Source organism: Apis cerana, linkage group LG4 (assembly GCF_029169275.1).
Source record: "Apis cerana isolate GH-2021 linkage group LG4, AcerK_1.0, whole genome shotgun sequence".
NCBI classification, from domain to species: domain Eukaryota; kingdom Metazoa; phylum Arthropoda; class Insecta; order Hymenoptera; family Apidae; genus Apis; species Apis cerana.
Genome location: NC_083855.1, coordinates 3,113,888 through 3,137,569, shown reverse-complemented (window position 1 = coordinate 3,137,569; position 23,682 = coordinate 3,113,888). Strand labels below are relative to the sequence as shown.

Genomic DNA, 23,682 nt, shown 5'->3' with positions numbered 1-23,682 from the left:
CACATTTGAGAAAAAGCAGAGTTGCGGATTTATTCGAAAAGAATAGATCTCTGTTGGAAAAAATTGCGCGCATCTTAGATTATTTCACTTATTGGTAGGAGAAGAGGTGTTGAAACGAAATTAGGGAACATCCGGCTCGAGATGTGAAAAATTGAAGATTGGTTGCTCAAAAAGGAACGCACGCACGCAGGTTTCAACCGAGATTTCTCTCGAACGGAGGCGGAGAGCCGGGATTTCTCCCATTACGAGCGTGTCTCGGTTTTTCTAGCTTCGAGCTAACTTTCGTACGGAGAAATAATGATACGGCTAATATAATGTATTGTCCCGCTTTTGCCGGGGCACTTCGAAATGAGACCGGCCGCGACACGGGGGGAAAGCGGAGGGAGACGGGGTCGGTTGGTGGCCAGACGGTAAAAAACCGAGGAGAGCGAAATAATGGAGTGGCTTTCGCGAAAAATAACAGATATATATCCCGTGAGTATCAAGGGAAAACAAGCGAAAAACGCGGCCAAGATTGGGACAGTAACTGTCCGAGCCGAGCTTCGCTCCCACTTTGCTGAATCGACCATATTTTCTTTTCTTTTCTTGTTGCGTTCTCGTTTGTTGCTCTTTAATCCCACCATTTTTCTCTTCAAGATTCCGTCTTCTTTAACGCGTCTAATTCAACGGAACCAATTATAATACAACTTTAAAATCTTTTCCATTTTCTTCCTTCTGCTGTTTTATTCCAGAAGAATCAAAACCCAAGATTCTTCGGATTCTCCATTTGCAAATAAGACGAAAACTTCGCTGCTGTTGTTTTTACTCAGAAGAGGAGAAGGGGGGTCGAAGGGGGGAGAAATGGCTGCGATGGTACCACGGCGGATTTTCGGGAGGAAATATTGATAGGCTTCGGGTACGGGCTGCGGAGTCACGCTCGAGTAGCCGGCTCTCGGTCGAGGCTCTATCATTGCGCACACATAGCCTCTCTCCATCTCCCTCCTTCGTTCACTTTTCCTCCCCCCGAAGAACGCCTTCCTCCTTTCAGGGAGGAAGTCTCAGGGGCAGATCGATAAGGAGCGAGGTTCGCCCGAGGGCTTTACGCCGGCTTCCACAGCCTCCTTCTTCCTCCGTTTCCTCCGACGCAACCCCCGAGACGTCACGGCCTCGCGTGTGCCTCTCGCCCTTTCTTGCGGCTTCGACCTCAGTCGATAGGATGGCTCCCTCAACTTCCTGTTTTCTTCCAACCGCGGCTCTTTCTCTCCTCCCTGCACCAAACCTGTTAACTGCCAACCGATCGAAAAGTATTTTCTGAAACTAATTTTTCCTTTTTCTCGAATGAACTCGACACTTTGTACCGGAAATGCTTTCGCTAATCGCGAATCGTGATGATAAAATTGAAGGAAAATATTATAGATAGGATTCACAACAGGTTGAAAAGTGAATCTTTTAAATCGCGTCCGATTCATCATCGCCCCCACCCCGCGCACCATTAATTCGACGTAATGAGCATGGAAGGCAACAACAGTTGGTAGGAAATCTGTCGCCCGGAATCTCTCGATGGAATTGTATCAATCTGTCATCGCGAAACGGTGCGCTCTCCTTTTTCCGCTATCGTGCCGGGTCAATCTCCCGTGGAGGACCTCGCTGCTTCACGCTTCTCTCCATTACTTCCATATCATTTCGCACCCCCGAAAACCCCGGCGCGAGCTTCGCTTTCGGCGCGGGAGAGCGGCCCAAGGAGAGCCATATGGCCGAACACCATCCTCCGCCGGAGAGAGAGAGAGAGACACAAGGGGCGGCCAATGGGATGGCTGCTACTTTCATGCCACTTTCGACTTTCCGCTCCGCGTCACCGGTATCTCCCTGTTCATCTTTCGCTTATTAAATTACATCCCCATAAATAAACTGCCTGCCCACCGGCTCCCTTATTTACCATTCCATCGGCTCCGCGGAAAGGACAACCTCTTCCCTCCCCGACGTGAGATCGTCTACTTGGTGGAAAAAGAGGAGGAGGAAGCTTAACTTTTTCTTCTCCTCCCTGCTCAAGGGATTAGTTGGAATTTAGAGGAAAAAGAGGAAGATTCGATTTGCCGATTTCCTTATGAAAGGAAAGGATAAAATTAAAGGTGAGAAGGTGAGCGCAGGATTTGGAAGAGACGATATGGGTGAAGTCTCGTTAAAGCAGCCATATTTGCAGAGCGGCAGAGCGCGGATAGATAGAGACCCCTCCTACGTAAAGCGAGGGAGCACCCTCGGGGTTGGACCTCGAGGATCCTACCTAGGGGATGATGGTACACGTCGAGAGCTGCGGCGGTGGCGGCGGCGCGTATCCATAACCGTCCTTTGTCTGGATAACGCAATTATTACCGCGTTTCATCATACCCCCTCGGTCGAAATTAGCCTCAAATGAAGTTACAATTACGGTATACTCCCCGGCGTCGAAACGATGCTGTGCGGGGGAAGAGTGACGGAGGGAGGGAGGGAGGGAGGAATTCAGGGGTTGAACGTCGACGACGACGGCCACGACCACAACAACAAGGAGAGGACCAGGCCGAGATACGCAATCCAGGTTGCCGTGGAAACGTCAGAGGACAGACGGAACCGCAATGAAACCGGATGGCCGCCTACTCTGCCGTCCCATAATGCTTTTGTTCTTTGCCGAGTGCTGGAATACTCGAGTTATTCGGCCGGTGCACCAGTCAAAATCGTCCCTATGCTTTGTCCATGATCACGGATTACGCTAAGGAGTACGTTATATATCGTTACTATTTTTGTTTCTTCGATATTTATCAGAAGACGAAAATTCCTGGGAGTTTAAATATTCGTGCTCTCTTCTATTCTTTTATACAAGTAGAATTTATGAAGAAAGGAAATGGAGTAAAATTATTCGCGATGTTTCGAATATTTGATTAAATTTTCTTTTCAAAACTTTGCAACTGGAATAAAAGTAAAAGATCAAAAGTTCGTAAGAAAATTCGAATGACGAGCTAATTTAGGATCAACAGATTTGGAAGATGATTTAATGGAAACGGCTAGCTGGATTTGATTACGAAACGCCACCATGACTAATACGAAAGACTACGCTAACGAGAGAAGGATGGAATTTGTGCGATGTGATCGGCGATGACTCGCGGATACAGCCGTTTAATAACCTGATGACGCCCGATGATTGACAGCTAATGAACCATCGAATATTCGAAGATTAATCGGCTATCTCCAATGAAGTAATCACGGAGAAGTTTAATCGAATATTATTGTCCGCCACCCATCATGTGCCCAGTAATCGAGCGTGGCACAAAATGGCGACGTCACTCTGCCACCCTCAAATCTATGAGATTCAGCTATCTATGATCGTTCACGCTCTATAAAATTATTGCATTTAATCAAATAATTCCGATTGAAAGAACGTATCGATGAAATATTTCAAAGATGTTGCATCGTGTAATTTCGACAAGTGAATTCTCACTAGAATTTTTCGACCAAGAAAATTTCCCATTTACGAAAAAAGCAAATGGATTCTAATAAGAAGAAGATAGATGTTAAAGTGTCGGAGCAATTTGTGACAAAGATCTTAACCGGCAACGAGATTCCTTTTACGTTCGATACGGTGGAGAATCACGAAGCTTAAAATTTGCATCGGGATGCAAATGGCCGGGGCAAACACCGGAAGAATTTGAAGGATCGACAACTCCGTAACAAGATCCTCTCGCTCGAGATCGTTTCTCGCATAAATCTCTTGCCCTCGAAATCGCATAATGGCTTCTGGATAGACCCTCTTGACTATGAGTGTCCTAGGGGGGAGAGGTGTCGTTCCGATATATTATAAATCGTGTGCAACATTGTGCGCTCGGAGGATCCTCTCCGTGACTGTTGACTCGCCTCGTATCATTGTTGGAGGAGACCTTTTGTTGCTCGTGCGCCAGTCATCGCAAACAAACACGCAAACACGCTTTTAGCCGGCTCTGTACTGCGTACTGACACACATAACTGATACGTGGAAAGAGATGTATTCGTAGCGGCCGTGGGATGTCACGGTTAATATAGTTGTGTGTACGGGCAGCTGCTGTTTGACAATGCGAACCACGTCCCCGGATATAATAATATACTCGTCCCCGTACGTACCCGAGCAAGGGAACACTTCATCAAACTGACTACTACACTGGGGTACCGTGCCACCGTGCTTTAATCCAACCTATACCTGACTTCCTACCGCGTGGACGCGTCTTTCGACACACCCTTGGGCGTCGGAAATGCGCCATTCATACGATCCTTCTTCGACCAGTGTGAGGATTTTATTATTGAACTTAACGTAGATCGATCTCTGGCTTCGTGATTTTTATTGTCAGACGGAAATATCTTCGAAATAGCGTTCGGCGTTCGGCGAGATTTTGACGTTAAAAGAACGATATTTAGAAAAATCGTGAGAGTGAATATTTACCGAAGAGATAAATCGTGCTCGAAACGTATGTCGTGATCGCGGCAAGAGAGGGAAAAATAATTAACCCAGCCGCGAAAGATAACACTGGCGGGAGAAACTCCTCCCCTCTCCCCGTAGCTTCCTCCACCGTGGCTTTTGTTCAAGAATCACACCAGGGAAGAGGCAAGTACAGCACGCTCCCGGGGTACATTACAGCCTCGAGAGAGGTGGTGGAATATCAGGATACACCTTTTCCAGCCATTGTGCGCCTCTGAAGGGCGTACAATGGCCGTGGAGCGAGTCCCGTATTGTGTCTACAGCTCGACGAAATAGTTCTCCCTTCTCGCTCTGGCATCCCTCTGACCCTCTTCCTCCTCCTCTCTCCTTCTCTCTCTTTCTCTCTATATTCACTCCACCACCCAACCTTCCAACGTTCTCTTTCCTTGACTTCGGGTTAAAGAGAAAGGGGAGGATCCGTCCTCGAAGCATCTGCCCCCGAAAGAGACTGGTAAATCCTCGAAATCCCCCGCAATCCTCGAGGAGATACGAATATATAATGGGACGCAATAAGTTTTTAGTCGTGTTAATGCATATCGTTTTGTTGATCGACGAATCTATTATTTTTGACGGTAATATATTTACAATATTTCGTTTACGATCGATAAAGTTCAAGAGTCGAGAAGTTGGTACTCTCTTTCCGTTCAAACATTCTTCCGCGACTCTTCGAAAGCTCCAACGAATCACGACGAGTTCGGTATCGATCGAGGGTTAATCTCAAGGACGTAAAAAGAAAGAAGAAAAAGGAAAAAGTTGGACAGGACGATAGATATTTAATCCGTAGAAATTAACTCGGTTTCCTGGTGGAAAATTTAAGTCCATCGAGGGCGAGGTGGGGTGAGATGATTCGAGAGAGGGAGGAGAACTGTCAGAGGGGTGGCGGCTTTACCGGTGAAATGCGATAAAGTTGGCGTAGAGGTAATTTGAGTATAAAGTTTTATTCGCAATAATTTAGCCGCGCGTGGAAACGGGGCGAATATAGGGCGGAGAGGGGATGGAAAAGCGAAGGTTTCAGCGAAGGTACTCGCTCTCCCTCCCCCGGGAAGCGTGCAGGAGCTTGGGTCATATATTTGATGGGATACTTGGCATAAAGTCGCGCATAAAAGTAATGCCAACATTAAAGTTTGTGGTTCCAGAGCCGTGGCAACGGCTGAACCTCCTCCTCTTCCTCTTCCTCCTCCTCCTCCCCACACTCGTGCCCGACTATTCTCTCCTCCCTACTCCCTGCGAATTTTACGCTGATCTCGAGAAGGTAGGCGATCGAAGGAAGCATCTTAAAATATTATGCTTCGAACGACGTGGCTCACCGATGTACGGATCCATTTTATGGGATTCCAATGGTGAACAATGATCGATGCATTGCCATGCGATGAATTAGTTCCTTCCAAATGGGATAATATAATAATAAAATAAGAATATTATTAAACGTTGGAAAAATATTTTTCATCGTCGGAGGACGAGAGCGAGATGATGATCGTTTTAATGTATAACTCTATCCACGGAACGAACCATTTAATTCGTTTGTCGAAACGTGATTTAAACGTTGTTCGGGGAGGAGACAAAGGGCAAGAAAAGTTGAGCTCGTGGTGGCACTTGGAGAGGCAGATAGTCGAGCAGTTTAGTTCAGGAGTGGCCGTTGGGGAACGATCTGATGGCGCCAGGGGAGGCATAGCTTCTTCCCACGTGGCACCCTTGACGCGCTCTACCCTCATAATTCTGCTCGGCCTTCCTCCTCCAGGCGCCACCTCTGCTCTCTCCAAGACGTCGTGGCCACGTGAGAGGGAAGGAGAAACACCGCGATGCCGAAGAGGAGGGAAATCCCTCCTTGCGAAGGATTGGCCTGGTACACTTCCATCCCCCTCGTGAATGGAAACCGCCATGTGATTTTCCAGCGGCGAGAGTTTCACCCTCTTTTCCGCGGAAAATAGGGCCGCAGAGAAGCCACTCCGAGGAAAGATTATTCAAAATTTTATGGGGAAATATCCTGTGGGATATAATCGATTCGCAGAGACATTATTTAAAAATATAGAGAAAAATCGTCTAATCGAATCTCTAATCTAATAACGAATTAGCGAAGAAATTCTCAACTTGAGACGATATTCAAAGATACGCACAACAATTCGGTATGAAATAAAAACTGTGATAATAATTAACAAATATTGACGCACGAGTCAAACAGATTTTTTTACTTTATTAAAAGTAAGAACGGATTTCCAATCGATTTTCCATCTCGAGAACACAAAGGACTCGATCGAATCGATACACTTTAGGAAATAAATTCCCCTATGTTACGTAAATCGTGCGCGAGCGACGTTAACTTATAAATGCATCGATAACCGAGGAAAAAGTGTGGCTGAACGCGATGCTAATTAGAAGATGCGCGGCGTCTGCGAAAAACAGCCGTTTATTCGGCCCTCTCGAAACGCGGCGTGTGGCAACGTGTGTTCGCACCATCTGTGCACGCACGATAAAATCTGCACCTGTTGTGCCGATGCTCGCGCTTATTAGATCGTCGATCGCGCTCATTACACATACCCGGTATAATACCGTCTCGCCACGCGTTTTAACGCGCGTTTCGCGGTGTTGCCGACGATCTCTGAATCGGTCGGTCGATCAAAGTCCTCCTCGCGTTTCGGTAATTAAAGCGAGAGGCGGGTGTGGCGCAACGGCGGCCATTCCTCCTTTCACGATGCTTCGTGGTGTAAAGAAGGAAAGGAGAGAGGGGGGAAAGGAAAGTTCGGATTAATCCTTAAGGAAAGATATAATTGGAAAACGTTGAAAATTTTAATACTTCTTTTAGATTAGATTGTTCCAACGAACGAAGATGAATTAACGAGGATCGATCCTAGCGTTTTTACGTCGTCGAATTGTGCGATACGAATCGGTGATACAAATTACACCTTGGAGGGTATTGGTGTCAGGGCACGGCGTCACCCCAGAGTCTAACCCTGATAAGGATCGTTGCTAATTGTTGCGAATTGGCGAAGGTGGCGAACGAGCCAGGGAGATCGGGCAACAGGTGTCATCTGATTGATCGCCGTAGCTCGCACCCCCACGATTACCTAGCCCACAAACACATCCACGCCAGAAACGAACGACTTAATGTCGATCCATTACGCGTTCGTCCATCACCAATGGAAAATGCCCAACGATTTCATTTTCCACTAATGAAACCTTATCCACGCGGTATTCGTATGCTAACCTAAAGATTGTTTCGCTATTGGAATCTCGAAGAATATACGAAATATCAAAATATTAGAAAAAATGAGAATTTCATTTTCCTGGGTATAATTTTTAAATACTACACCCGCTAACAGGGATCGAAAAAATTTTACCAAAAAAGCAATTTCAATTTTCTCTTATACCCCAAGCTAGACTATTATAGACTCTATTTAATCTCCCTCCGAATCTGTCCACTTCCGAGCAATGCCAAAAGGAGGGGCAGTCGATCAGAGGTGGCCAGTTTCGCGCCAGCTTCTTCCTCGAGCGAGCCGCGCGGATTAACAACACGGTTGCGCCGTGAATATTCGCCGGGATAATTGATCAACCGGCTGGCTGTAGGACTGGCTAACCATTGAAACCACACGCACAATATATCACGGATAATAAGCAGTCGGCGCACGATGCCGGATGGGCGACTCGGAAGGGCGACTCGGGAGGATACGGGGAGGAGACGCTTCGTTTGTATCTGGCTGATGTCCGCCCGACTCCTTGATGCGATTATGATACGCGACCGTTCCGCAGAGTCACGTTGGCTGTTCTGTATCGAAGGTGGAGGCGCTCTGACATGCCTGTCCGGAACAATGGCGAACGACACGTTGCTACCACCACCGTTGTGTGCACCTCGCAATGGACAGAGCATTATAACAGTAATAAATAATCCGCCGATTTCTCTAGAGAAATAAACATCTTCCCTTTGATTATATGCTAGGCGCGTCGTATCGATGGAAACCATCTCGCTGACAAGATTATTATCCCATTTCGAAAATTAGATCGCTTTTAAATGGAAGAATGCTTTTGAAAATGACATTGTATATGATTCCATGCTCCTTCTTCGCGATTCCTTAGCCATTTAATCCCGATCAATCCGAGTCGCACGCCCGACAAACTTGGATCGTGCGATCGAAACCGCAGAGAACCCCTAATGACTCTGGTAGTAACTCTATACACACTGGTGGCTGCACGCTTGCATTGTCCGTAGAATCGTGAGGAACAAAGCGGCGGAGAAGGCGAAGCACGCGCATCAACAACAGCAGGCGCAGCAGCAGCAAGGTCAGCAGCAAGGTCAGCCAGGATCAGGTGGTTCCGTGTCGGTGATAGCCCATGCACCTGCAACGGCAGCGGGTCACCCGGCGGCGACCGCTCCCAACGCTTACAGCATCAGCGGCATCCTGGGAATCCCGGCGCACCACCAGGACCCGAACGGCAACAGCATCAAGAGAAAACGCACCGACGACGGTGAGTCATTGAATTCTTCGGTGTCGACGATTCTCAAACTTATTCTCTTGTACTGAATCGAGTGTACGAGGGAGATTTGAGAAATTCGTCGTTGATAGAGATTTTTATTCCGCGATTCTATTTAAGACGAGGGAAATTTTGAAAATCGGCAACAGGTTTTGCTTTCTTTTTTTTGAATTAAGAGAAGGAAAAATTGAATAAATTAGCGAGGAAATAAAAAGTGAAGGTACTGATATAAACGAAGATTCAAAATTGTATGTAGAGGAAATCTTGCGTAATTTTCAACAAGCACGTTATATTCCAAAAGCAATATATTCAAAAAATAATATTCAAATTCTTTACAAAACCGACGTTCATTAGAACTTTTGTTCAACGAATATTACTTAAAAATGGTTAATCTATCTCTCTTTTATATCGTCGTGTATATCAAAAAAAAGGGAAAGAGAAGGTTTATAGGTGTATACAAAGCGGAGTAAGAAAAGGAAAAAAGGAAAAACGACGAGGACGAGCTTATGTAAACGTCAGATCGGATCGCAGAAGGCGTCGTGGCTACATTTCACTCGCGTCTGTTTGCTGGGAGGGTTATATAAGGCCGGGCAAGAAAGGAGATATCGCTTAGATCGACGTTACACCCGAGTAAATCGGCACGAGTTCCGCCGTGCTCCTCGGAAGAGGGAACAATGGAGGAGTCGGTGGTACCTCGCGAGAGACGATGATACCGCAGTGACGTTACATCGGTCGTCCCACTCAATTTGTAAGCTCCCATTGTTTCCAGCTCCCCTCGAAACTCGAATTTTGCGACGCTTTATTTGGTACGAAGACAGTTGAATCGTCATAATCGGGGAAAGGAAATGAAATGAACGTGATTCCTGAATTTTCTTCTCTTTCCTTCTTGACATGAAATGGTATCGTTTTCAAATTAAACAGAAATCGAGGTTAAAAAGAATCTTCAAGAAGACAAGAAGCGTGAAAGTGCGAAGAGAAGAAGCTTTAATTTACATATCATTGAAAAAACTCTCGTGATAATCTTTAAAAGCATCTTCGTATTTTATTTTGAAATTTTAAAAGTTCAGAGGAAAGGTAAAACACGAGCCACTATCTCGAATACCGCAATCTCTTGCCTTGTAGCTACATGTATCATTACTTTTGGTCACTGATAGCTTGGTCTACTATAAACCTGTTATCAACCTGTCGATGTGCCACTTCCTTATGTATCTGAATAAAACGTACAAACAATGGAACAATATTATACGATGGAAGAACTAGAAAAAAGCTTTATCGAAAGGAAATATAATGCTAGGAATCGTTTCACAATTATCAGATTTCGATCGATTTCTTTCATTTCTTCCTCTTCTTCTTCCATCATTCCCAATTCCCGTGAGTTCGCATGCAATGATTAATAAAAGAATCCACAAAGAAGTATCTACGGAGAAGTACAAGTATCCGTTATGATCCACACATCTAAATACGACTTACCTTTCACGCATTCCTCGCAAACTCCTTTGATCCCCGATTCAATCTCGAAATGTATCCAATTACGAATGTATCCAAACACGCATCCCGATCTAAATCCGGTCAGTGATCTCGTGTGACCGCGATCGAACGCGATCTCGAATACGTTGTACCGCGACCAAGATTAGCTACACGCACACAGGGAATATCAGTCAAACGTCGGGCAGCACGTGCTGCGATTCATTCTGCTGTCATTGCGTGAATAACGCGTCCCGAAATATTCCCGACACGTGCCGCACGACACGTGGCCCGAACTTCAGCTTCAACCCCGACGAGAGAGGCTCGGGAGGCGAATTTTCAAACGCCGATCTCGTTCCTCCACAAGTGTGAACAGAAACCACGTCCGCGTCTTCCCGCCTCCGGATCGAATCGACGCGAATCCCCTTAAAAATCGTCGCACCCTCTTCTCTATTCGGATTTCCGCGATCCCTGACTAATCGTATGTTAATTATCGCGGGAAAGTATGTGCAGATTTTAGAAGAGATAAATTATCTTTCGTGTTTTGGTTAAAAGATGCGTAGATTTTTATTTAATAAAGGGAAATGAAAATAAGTTTCTTACGAAATTTCTATCATTTATTTTCAGATCAATTTTCTCCAATATCAAATGCAAAAACGTCATATCTCTACGCACATTCGCAAACCCCTTCCTCAGAAGCAAACCGAAATCTCTCCAAAAATCTCTTTTCTCCTTCAAAAAAACATCTATGCGCGAAAAAAAGAGAAGGAGAACAGAATCGAATGAAAAGAGATCTAGGATGAAAGGCCTGGATCAAAAAGTCCTCTGTGTGCCGGTTTTGGCACAAAGAGAGAGAGAGAGAAGAGGGACAGAGCGTATCGATTCGTACACGGCGGGTCTCGCGCGCCGATGGTACGCGAGAGTAATTCGATATAATCGGATTATGAGAGCGGCGATATGCGGTCGCAAAAGTGGTCGGTCGCGTCCGCGGCTAGAGCACTCAGTGTTTTGCGGCCTGCCGTGGGGTACGCGTATTAGATTATAAACTTCACAGACCGCAGCCGCTTCTATCCCTCGCCAACGACACATTAGTCTCTCCCTGTCCTCCGGGGAGATCATCGCCGCTCTTCTCGCGAGCCCGCGCCTCTTAACCGGCTGGAATTTCAACGAGAATCCCGCCTCGAGCTCTCGATCTGCGGTGAACATCGCGTACAACGTGCGCGATACGCGCATTGTGTCGTAGAGGGGCAGGAAACAGGTATTCGGAAGCGATACGAGGAATAAATTGTCGTTTCGTCGTTTTTTCTTTTTATTCTAAATATAGTGGAAACGCAGTAGATTCGTATCGTAGGATCATTTGTAGCGAATGGAATTTTCATTTTTGTAATTGCTTTAATATATATATATATAGATGTAACGGTTAGTTCTAATAGATCTCGAACTTTCATTTTTTGATCAGTCGATAATAATTTAAAGATTCGATATAAGTGAATCTCTTTGATCTCTGGAAGATTGATAAAAAATAATTATATAAATCGTTATCAAAACTCGATCCATTATATTTTTAAGTCTTGAATCAATCAATTTCGTATCGACTCGATCGAAAATGTTCGTTTCATTTCGGACAGATATTATATAAGACGCGTATCGATCCCGGAATCAAAGTTGCCGAATCGGTGATCAGCGTACGGGCATCGTTATTTATGCGTTCGATGGAGCAGCAGCGGTAAGACGCTCGTGCTCGAATCGTGGAAATCCCCGGGGCTTATTACGAATTTACGAACAACCTCTCGAGGGAAGCATTGCAATCTATCGGGGCTGTTTGTTGTCGCGTTACATCTGCGCGCTTTTGCCCCATACAGAAATCCAAAAGGCCGCCGTTTGTCCCACCCTATATTCGTGGACGCGGCGTAGGGGACCAGATTCACCCCAGAGTCCATTATTACCCGTGTATTGTATTGCTTAACATTGACTCAATTGCTTTCGAATAACGCGGACGGCTCTCTCTCTCGTCCGCTTGCTTTTGCCCTCACGGGCATCAATCGAATTATTCGATTTACTGCTCTTTTCGACGAGGGAGAGAGAGAGAGAAACGCCGACCTTCCTTCCGCCATAACTCAACCACTGTCAAATCTGTCGAGGACCAGTGACCGTAATTTCGCACAAGTTACAAGAATTTGCATTAGACAGCATATAACGATCGACTCGTAACGATCCTCGATTATTCTCCTCGAAAATATCCAATCTTATCCTGGATTACGATCAAAAATGAGAAGATGTTTTGTAATTCGTACGATACATTCCACCGGGTTCGTTCTTCCTCTTCTTCTTCTTACGTTTCCAAGCGAATGAGATCGAGGTCTATTTTAAACGGATTCCCGAACAAACGTCCCCCTCTAAACTCTAATGAAATCCGGCACGGCAACGGTTACACGAGAGCGGCCAGGCTCCGCAACGGAAGAGAAGAGAGGAATAGGTAGAGGACGCGGGGGGAGGGATAAAGCACACGATTAACTCGGCCGATCGAATCGTAAAATTCAAGCAAGTTCATGGAAGCTCGCTGCCTGTGCCGCCTGTGTGCTGGCGGTGTTTGAAACGGGTGGGTTTTATAGCGGTCCAGGAGCAAACCCTGCCGGTCGAATGGTCGGGACCGTCGGCCGGCCGGACAATCACAACTTGACAGGGAGGTTTAACGAGCCCTATGCTACGTACCTCCACCCATCCTACCCTCGGATGGTCATTTAATTATTCGAGATACCCGAACGTTGGACCTACCATCTACCCCCACCACTCCCACCCCCGTCGCTGGACCTCGTCCGTTCTCCTCCCACCACCGCCACCACCACCGAGGCTGGAATCGTTGGCCAGCCTCGTCCTCCTCGTCCACCACCACCGCCGCCGCTAAAAGGGTATATACGCCCGCCACCCCCTCCTCGCCAATCCACCCACCGTCCCACGTGCTTGTCTCTATATTAAACCGGCGGCGGGATGGACGGGAGATAATAAAGACGTATAATGGAATCGAAATTGTTTCTCTATCTATCAATGCCATACACCGTCTCTGTGCGCGGATGGGGAGGGGGAGGGAGGGAGGGAGGGTCACCCTCCTTCACAAACCGCCCGACAGATTCAATTTAGTTTCGCGTGGCCACGTTTAATTTGTGTCTTGATTCGGGAGGGGAGGGGGTAATACACACCACGTATGACCTCCCTGACGTATAGATACCTCGGCCGCCGACGTTGAGAGATAGGGGCGGCCGCCCCCGATTACAGGCCATCGTGGCTACACGTATACACGGGTTAGCCTATGATCTCGTTATATAGATCCTGGTGTTTTCGCGTGTGACGCGAACGGTTGAACAACGGAGAGACCGCAATGCAGATGTCTGGTTTTGATTGCAGACGACAACCGAGACCTGAACGATCACCCCGAGGACGATCTGAAGAGGCAGAGAAGCAACTACAACGGCGATCAATTGTACTCGAACGTACGTGTGTATAAATATGTATACATATGCAAGTTTTTATCCCTCGCTCGTTTTACATTTAACTATTATATATATACATAAACTTGGGCAAACTATTTGGAGAGGCAGGAAAGAATCAGGAAAGTGGTTTAACACCTAAGTCGAACCCGAGCGTTTCTTGGAGAGGGGGGGATCGAGCAAGTCTCCTCCCCCGTTCTCCCCCGACACTCGAACTTTGCCTCCGAGCATCCGGCTTCTGTTGCAGCTGTGGTCGAGTAAATGGAGCATCAAGGACGAGCACAAGCTCCTGAGCGAGCTGGGAGGAGGCGGCGGGGGCGGAGGTGCGAGCGGTGGCGGTGGTACGAACGGGACTGGAGCCGGCGGAGGTGGCGGTGGCGGCGGTGGTGGCGGAGGTAGCGGCGGTGGAGGCGGAGGTGGCGGTGGCGGAGGTTACTACGAACACGGAGGATTCCCCGGGAACGCGATTGCCACCTCCGCCGAGCTGTACGACTCCCTGGGCACCATCAGCACGATGACGCAAGCGCAAACGCCCCATCTCTACACCCCGCCCATAGGGGGCACCATAGGTGAGCGACTCGTTCTTTCTCTGTTTCTCATCACATCCCCTGCACACCCTCCTTTCTCTTCTCTCCCCACAATCTCGCACAAAATCCTGGACAGTGTGTGCACCACAACCCCTTGTATCTATATATATATATATATATATATATATATGATACAACGTACCAAGCCCCTTTTCCTAGCAGTCGACCTGCCAGCAAACCACCATCGTATCCCTTCCTTCATCGTGCTCTTTCTCTTTCTATCTCGTTCTCCTTCTTCCACGATATTCCTTCTCTCCATTTGCCCACCTCTTCCATACCTTCCTCATCGTCCCTCTTCCCTTTACGCTTATTATTGCGGCTTACGTCTTGCTTTGCATACCCATATCGGCTAAATACATGGCTTTAATAATGCATGAGCTGTGCTGAGCAGCGGCTACGGCGGTGCTAGAAGAGGTGGCGGAACGTTCCATTCGGTGGTCTCTTTCTCTCGCTCTCTCTCTCTTTCTCTCTCGACTTAGGGGTGTATGTATATCTCTACGTTCACCTAATCTCGCTCATTCGTTTTTCGACTCTTTTCGAATCACTTTCGCTTGCGACACCTGCAACCACACCGCCGTAGGCTGGTGACAGGTAATCCTGTTCGTTCCTTTCTCACTTTATATCTTTTCTAAACTAGGCGCCGCTAGTTTTAACTCGAAGTCCAGGCAAACACGTCGATCCTCGGACGCTCTGTTCGTTCGTTCTACTCTCTTTCTCTCTCTCTCTCTCTCTTTCTTTCTCTTTCTTACTCTCATGCTCTCTGCTATCCCTTTTCTCTCGTTTCTGTGCCCTCCTTGCGCCGTTTAACGGCGGTCGATCAACGGCGGAGCGTTACGGAGCTTCGAAACGCGCTATTGAAAAGCAACCACGTGTGTGTACATGTGTGTGTGTGTGTACACGAGACGGGCGGAGTTACATGCACACGGACACGCGTGTACACATGTGTATATATATACGAAACGAACTTTCTCTGGGCACGTGTTGCAAAGCAACTCGGTCACGCCGCGGAACTCTTTCGGTCGGTGCTTTTCGGAATGGACGAAGCGAGCCGTGTAACGGCCGGTTCATCTCATGAAATTCAATCGAGGATCTTCGGTGGCGAGATCGAAGAATTTTTGAAGGACGACGCGGCCGGGCCAAGTCGATTCCACGGCTTGCTGACTCTCTCGCCCGTTAATATGTACGAGCCGGTATATCGATGGTGCACCGAGATCCTTGATCTCGGGCTCGCCAGGGAACGATCTCTTTCTCTCTATCTCTCTCTCTCTTTCTCTCTCTCTCGCTCCTTCCAACCAACTGTTCGAAAGCGTGTTTGGAGGGCGTGACAACGGCGGTTTTTAAATCGTCCCGTGTCTCGTTTCGATAATTCCGATGAAGTTTATACACCGGAATATGTATATACACCGACCGGCAGTAAAATTCGGCCGAGCAAATCGCGCGAACGATTTCGACGTTCCGCCTTGATCGCCAGCCAACGATACGAAAATGACGCAAATAACGGAAAAATGGGGATCCCTTAATAGCAGGTGGTACTTTGACGCCGCTCGCGCCACTGACGATGCAAGAACTAAAATTGAGCCAAACATTGGACGGGGCTAACATGTCTCCTTACCACACCACCGGTGAGTTCGCCACCTCTCTTTAGTTTTCTTACGGTCTAGCCCGGTCTAGCACCTTGTTCGCCATCCATGTATGTGCGATTCGAATCATCTCGTAAAGTTTAAAATATAATTTTGTCTCTCGACTAAGATATCTATCTTTTTTTTTTTTTTCATTTTTTTTTCTGACAAAATCATTCATCGATACGATAATTTGACATCGAAGAAAGATATCGACTCGATCCTAATTATCCTATCTATCCACTCGTTTAAAATAAATCGTTAAATAACAATATTTTTCACGTATCCTTATTCCTTATTTTTCCTTACGAGTCTCGAGAAAGTCGAAGGAAGATCCATAACGAAGAATGTAATTGTACCCATTTTCCCTTGTCGAGAAATCGCGTGTAGACAATTACGCGGGGACTCTCTACAAGAAAGTGTTTCGTGCTTCCTTTTTTTTTTTATCGAATAAAAAAATTTCCATATTACGATTCACGATTCTCTTCGTGTCGTCCTAATGATCACACATCGTCCTATAATACCCTCGTCCCCCTTCCCCCTCCCCCCTATTACTTCATTCAGAGACAATTTAATTAAGCTTTAGACGTTAAGGCGCTGATCGTTAGCTAGTGCTTGACTCGAATGTCGTGTTGTGTTGTGCATGGCCATAGCAGAGAGCAGTACCGTCGCAGTGTCGTATGTGGGGGTGGGGGCCGGTGGGGGGGAGCAGAGTCCCCCGATTTCGTTGCAGAACGAGACAAACGCCACCCCCACGGCCCCCAACACCCCCGGAGGGGACCCCGGACTGACGGTCTTGCAGCCGCCAGTTTCTCAACCCCAGGTAGCATCTGCGATACCACCGTACTCCACGATGCTTCCCAGTTTCGGACACTACGCCACCGGTGAGTACTAAACACAGACCAGCCTCGTCCCGCCCTCGTTCTCGTTACCGACGATAAAAATAGAAAAATAACGGAAGGTAAGTTAGGGCTCGCCCTTACAGTGCCCTGACTTACCAACCACGCGGTTAGAAACGACTACCGTGCGGATAAATGCCGTAGTGGTGGTTGCCAACGCGCGCTAACTTGCTCCTTGGGTTACTTTTTAGTTTACGAGGGTACGAAGGAGGAAATGGAAATGGGAATTGGCCGAGAATGTAGATCACTTATCGTACGATTAGAGTCGGGAATAATGAATTTCCGTCCCCTTATCGATATCAGTTTTCAAAGTTAATGGCTAACGTGAGCGTATTCGTGTATTTTGTTTAGGTGGTGGCGATTATGCATACAGCGCGGCGTACTCTCAATACTCGAGCGCACCGTACAGCGGCTACGGTTATGGAGCAGCGACAAGCGGGTTGCTCAGTAAGTAAACAGTGAGTATGAGTACCGATTAGATTAGGGGTCAACGAAATGTCAAGTATTAATTCATTGATAGGCTGAATCCGATCGAATGAAACGGGCTCGCATAACTACCTACATATTTTGCGTTTACGTATGGAAGGAACACGTTTCTGGCACCAATCGGGTCTCGACTTTCTAAAACTGAAGAAACCCACCGTTACTTTATTACGTTCCAAGATATCGCAGATAACATCAGGCTACAAAAAGCTCGCGGAAAGTGGCCTTTCATAATGGACGATCGCTGGTACATCGTACACATAGATCGCGATATATAATATCTATAAAGTGAAATGCTCGCAAATTGGCTATGCATATTTGGTGTATAAGAATGGACGGAATAATAAACAATTTTTTACGGACATGCGATACGTTCCTTGCTCGTTTTTTCGTACGCATGACGTAATACCTATTTACACTCGACATTCTGAATTCGAAATTTCGCAGTATCGACTTTTCTCCTTTTTTAGAAACGTTATATTTTGCAACTTCGTCGCGGTCATAACTAATCGCAAAAAGTGGTTATCCCGATCGAAAAAGAATCGCGCTTCGATACTACACCACCAATGTGCACTCATATTTTAGGCTCCCAATTCTTTATCCAAAATAAATTAACCACTCGAGGCCATAAAAATAATAATACCAACGTATTCTTACGTATTATTTGCATATACGTGATATGATACCTCTGTCAGGTATTTATTATGCTGATTAATTATGAACAGTGGCATCGAGGGAATTAATTTTGGTGGAAGAAAAATACGTGAAATGTAGCATGGAAAATTAAAAATCCACCGTGCTTGATGGGACCGGTATATCGTAAAATAAATGCTATTGCTTACTTTGCAGATTCCACGTATTACTACTGTAACGGGGACACGCTGGCGTCTTCCCACACCAATTCGCAGCAGGGCGGCGGATGTAATAACACAGGACCAGAGAACAGCACGGACGTGGCTAGTCGCTCGCCTTTGGCTGCTACCAGAGCGAGCAGCGGTGCGAGTGCCGCTTCGCCAACCGGAAGTGCATGCACCAAGCCGGATCATACTTCCACGCCAACGGACCTTTATCTGGCCTGATTAATCGATGGCACAGGAGACCAATTCCGGGCAGAGGGTCTTTCTGGAGTGGGAACAGCGACCAACGAGTTCGGACGCCATATCACGAGGAACCATGCTGAAATTAAGCAATGATCTCTTTTATTAAACGGTTCGGGAACGAACAGTCACGAACCGTTATCATCGAATAAAAGATCGCAACACGGATAACCACGACGAATTCCCGTTAAGAAAACAGGAAGAAGAACGGAGAGTGTGAGAGAGAAAGAGAGAGAAAGAGAGAGAGAGAGAAAGAGAGAGAAAGAGAGAGAGAGAGAGAGAGAGAAAGAAAAGAATGGCGGATTATGACCAGATACACGTTCACGTCAATGCAACGCGACATTGTTCACGATTGAATCGCGTGTCGCGTTTGGGGATTTCGTGTCGATCAGCGCGTGAATCGCGAGAGAGATAGAGACTTTTTTTTTTTGAGAAATTTTCTTAACAACGTTAATGACGATGATCGAATCCATCGTAGTCATCCATAGCCGTTCACACGACACACGACAGCGCTCAATGGAACGAAACGATCGAACATCGAACGCTGTTGCAAATTGACGGATGATTGTCCGTGATAATCGTGGTTAAAACTCGTTGTTAACGAAAGATAACCCGTGTCACGGGAAAATAGAAAACTTGTAGCTTGACCGACGTCAACGATCTTATTTGCGAATAATTATCGAATGGGAACGGCAAAACGAGTGTCGATGACGAGTGTCTGGTCCAGCGACACTAAGGACAATTCTGTCTAATTGCATGGTCGGGATTACAGGTTGGCCCGTATGCGTTACCGACAGTGTCGCTACTCACGTAGAGTGCGCATAATCATAGGTAGTTTAATTTAACGATCCTCAGTTAGTATAATTTCTACACAATTCCCGCGATCGGTCGTCTCTCCAAATGTGCCCGTGCATTCCCGACAATTTTCCTCTCGTACCCATTGTTAACGATCTTTGTAACGCGAATGTAGTTGGGCACATTTGTTACCGACGGCGTTAGAACGTGTACATATATATAAAGTGAAGGAAAAAAAAAAAATTATATATATAAATATACATAATATTATCCGTGTAAAACAGAGTCAACTGCCCAACACGGCACGTTCTTTCTTCTAATAAGCACGACGACCTATCTTCACCTGCCCGCCCTCCCCCCTCTCCCCTCCCTTCCCACAAAACGATATAAGTAATATAGTAGATATAATGGATAAGTTTATTGAGATTTTTAAATCAGGAATCGACGTAACGATCATTACTGTTAAGGATATTATATATATTTTTTGTAGAAACCAAAGACCACAGACGGATTGCCGAAATGAGAATTGCGTGCGTCGCGTAGCTACGGCTAAGGCAGAGTTTTATGGCGGTTCGAAAGCGATTTTTAGATGTAAACGGATGCGCGTGTTTGCGAGCGACGTACGAGGATCGACGTAAATGTACAAAACAATGAGGGAATGCAAATCGAGAAATCGGGAAAGCGTGAAAGGCGAAACGAAGTCGTGAAACGCGGGCTCTACGTCATCGCGGTCGATTCTTTCTTGGCGAAGGTAACGCCATCGTGTATGCAATGAAAAAGATACGTTACCTTCGAAACTGCCATCCTTCGTCGATCACAAATCGTCCGTGGATATTCGCTGGCATGTAACGAATTTCATTCCATGGTTTGATTTTTTTCTAAACAAAACAACGGACACTTCCTTGATGGCCGGTTGATCGTGATTATTCCCGCGTTCCGTCCAACGCCTTCACTACACTCGCACATCACACAACCACGGAAATCAACTAGCTTCCGGCACCGCGTCGAGCGTAACGTTTCGAAAAGAGAAGAGAAAAAACTATCGCGGAACCGTAATTAACGTCTGGCCACGGCAACTTTAATGAGAAGTTACGTGCTTGCAATTTCTTTATGATTAACGGGCAAAAATGTTAATTTGTAACCTTAATAAGGAAATTTACGCGCGCGTGTCCAGCGCCTTTCGATCGCGCATACGATATGCGCCGGGCATGCGCGTTGCGTCTAGAAACGTACGTACATGCGCGTACATGCGCGGTATAATTCGAACGTATTTATTTGTTACTCTATATTTTCTTCTTTTAATTTCTCAATTATACGAGCTAATTTTATCTCGCTACGAAGATAATTATACGTTGTCCTTTCTATTTAATAGAAATGCAAATAGTGCAATGAACATAACAAAATAATTTTAATTATTTTTATAAGTTATCAGTCTCGTGTAGAGACGTTTATCAACGTATCATCGCGTCTCGCTTGGGAAATCTACCATGAAATGGATTTCCAAGCACAATTTCGCTCGCATCACAGTTATCTCATAATTAACAAATTATATTTTCTCAAGCGTGTCTCGCGCGAACGATAATAGTTCGATAATTTTGAAATATCTTGTTATATATTTATTATTCATTTTTTAAAACATATCTTTTTAATTTTATTGTGATATATTTCTATATTACATGATATATAATATATATCCGTATATTACAATAAAATTAAAGAAAAAAATATATTTTTAAAAATACATTTTATCGTAATATATTTATTCGAACGTTTAGCAAACGACTCGTACGATCTTTCACCTTTCCATCATTACCTTTATTACATTACGCGTGGTATCGTTAGACACGGTTCACGGAATCGTAGCGAAACGATCCGACATCGTCGATCCTAAGCGTGCTCGCAACCGATTGTCAGATCGTTCATCGATCCGAGCGTCAAACGAACAACTTATTCGTACAATTATCTCTTCGTACGACTCGGTCTCTCTATTCTACCGATCGTTCGACGATATGTCACCATGATTTCAAAACCGATACTATACCCCTTCCTGTTAGTTGCGTTCTTTACGTGTTCAGCCCGCCAACGCGATTACGTTTCCGCCGTGTTTGTCGAAAGGACGAAGGATTCGTAGCCGCGATCTCTCATTGCTGAATAATTGCTATTTATAAATTGTCGTATCGTAGCGTTACGTGTCGTAATAAAATTGTGTGCGGAAAGAATCTGGGGCATGGAAAACGGTATTGAAAAGGAAGACACAGAGAGAGAGAAAGAGAGAAAGAGAGAGAGAAAGAGAGAAAGAGAGAGAGAGAGAGAAAGAGATATTGCGATCATGCTTAGTATTTCGAGGCTGCAACAAATTCGAGTATTAACACTGTTTTACACTCGCGATATACCTGCCAACCGATGGAAATCAATCTTCTTTTGTTTCATGTCTAACGTTATTTTTCTTTTTTTCTTTTTTTTTTTTTTTTTTAAAGGGGATACCTTCGGTACACATACATACACATCGATCTGACTTTCATTGCGATTTTTATAATTTGTCGGGATTGTAATTGACTAATGCGTACTTCACATTGTTATTTTCTATTATTATTATTATTGTAACGATGATGATTATGAACTCTTCATTTTATTATTATTATTTTTTATTCTATTCTATTATTATCGCTATCTTATTTTTCCCATTATTCTCATGATTTATTATTAATATTATTATTATTATTCTAATTATTATTATACTATTATCATCATTATTATTACACGATTATTTAATGCCTTTATTATTTATTAAATAATAACGACGACCTATGTGTAATAAGTTTTGCCAAAGAAATTCCGTTGAATGAGAGAGAGAGAGAGAGAGAAAGGAAGAGAGCAATATCGCGGTAACGTTTCGAACTTCCATAAAATGGAAGTGTTTTAGGAAACGAAATAAAGAAAGAAAAAAAAAAAAAAAAAAGTTTTAAAGAGAGGAAAGCACACGATATGTTAACGTCGAATCGTAAATAGAAGAGAAACTAAAAGAAAAACCGATGCATCACGAGAGGAATCATTTTCCCGCGCAATATTCAAATCGGAGTGGATATATATCCTTGGTAGCAAACTATTTGTGAAATCGAGACTTCAGTTTGAATGCTGCGCCCTCCGTGAATTTTTTTATTCGAAATAATAACAAGCAGTTCTCTTTTTTTTTATCATTCTATTCTATTTTATTTTATTTTTTTTTTTTTCCTCCCCTCCTTCATTTCGCTGTCATTTCGTCCCGTGTGATATTATGATTCTTGTTTCGTGCGCCGCTCTTGCCGAGTCTCGCTGTTGATACTTGCAAACAAAACTCTGTACATCCTTTTTAAATAAATATGAGGTTTATATGAAGTTCGTTTCATCTTATTTCCTATTATACCACATTGTGCCAGAAGATATTTGTTATTTTTGTTATTTTATTTTTGTTATTTTAATTCATAAAATAAAATAATTATGATTTGATAATTAGATATATTTGTATACAGAATGTTAATATTTATGATATCTAGATATATTTCACAAATATATCAACATTTTGCATAATATAATGATTGGAAGCAAAAGTTTGTAATATGATATCATTTAAGAAATAATACAAAAATATTTAAAAAAATTAAAATAGCATGCAGCATAAAAATTCAAAATAGATAAAAAAAGTTTTCACTTATCTTTAATCTTTTCATTTATCGAAAAGGAGTAAAATTATTGTTAACGATATTAAAAATACAAAAAGTTTATGCAAAAAGTAAATTGTATGAAAAATCATTATCATTAAGAAATCATAGAGGGCGTAAAAAACATTCTGATTTTTTCAAACTCGATATTACAGAAGTTACACAAAGTTCCATAAGATGTCGCATCCATTCAATATTTCATCTGTTGCATAAGGTAACAAACTTGAATACAACTTGATATAGATTTCTCCATTATCCGTTGTTGCAAAAACAAGTTATTTTCAAATTGACATTAAATTTTTATTCAAATTTATATCTAACATAGAAATACATAATATGCGTGATTTTTATAAAAAATTATCTTAAGTATTTCATCCTTTGCAACCATACATTTAATTCTAACAAAAATATTGTACTTCACGCTCAAACAATCTAGTTATCTAATGTTAATTAAATTTAATTGCTACGGTACAGGTAACGCGATTCGATTAGAAATAAGTATTATATTGCCGTAAATTCTTTAGATTTTTCACTTCTTGTAAACGTAACTCTCTGCACCGCCTCTGCCGAAACCTGCAATGCGTAAAAAATAAATGTTTTAGTTTAGACTCTGACGAGATTGCGAGAAGGAAGAA

General features: G+C 44.4%; 1 protein-coding gene and 1 long non-coding RNA gene across 11 annotated transcripts in view; one reads left to right on the top strand and one right to left on the bottom strand.

Moving 5' to 3' along the window:
* Positions 1 to 20,550, bottom strand: part of LOC133665958 (uncharacterized) — a 48,558-nt gene extending 28,008 nt beyond the window's left edge. The window contains exons 1-2 of the long non-coding RNA XR_009829446.1: positions 20,139 to 20,550; positions 18,300 to 18,633 (exon numbers count right to left, since the gene is read on the bottom strand). This is a non-coding gene — a long non-coding RNA (uncharacterized LOC133665958). The remainder of the gene's footprint in view (positions 1 to 18,299; positions 18,634 to 20,138) is intronic.
* Positions 1 to 22,724, top strand: part of LOC108003468 (paired box protein Pax-5) — a 139,122-nt gene extending 116,398 nt beyond the window's left edge. For 3 of the 10 annotated variants that reach the window (XM_062073558.1, XM_062073554.1, XM_062073562.1), the window contains 7 exons: positions 8,658 to 8,914; positions 13,787 to 13,872; positions 14,117 to 14,438; positions 15,980 to 16,078; positions 16,729 to 16,959; positions 17,326 to 17,421; positions 18,307 to 22,724. In XM_062073558.1, coding sequence (XP_061929542.1) covers positions 8,658 to 8,914; positions 13,787 to 13,872; positions 14,117 to 14,438; positions 15,980 to 16,078; positions 16,729 to 16,959; positions 17,326 to 17,421; positions 18,307 to 18,536 — 1,321 coding nt within the window. In that variant the 3' untranslated portion in view covers positions 18,537 to 22,724. Of the gene's footprint in view, positions 1 to 8,657; positions 8,915 to 13,786; positions 13,873 to 14,116; positions 14,439 to 15,979; positions 16,079 to 16,728; positions 16,960 to 17,325; positions 17,433 to 18,306 lie in introns of all 10 variants that reach the window. The other 7 variants (XM_062073557.1, XM_062073556.1, XM_062073555.1 and 4 more) reach the window with 7 other exon arrangements.
* The last annotated feature ends 958 nt before the right edge of the window (positions 22,725 to 23,682 follow it).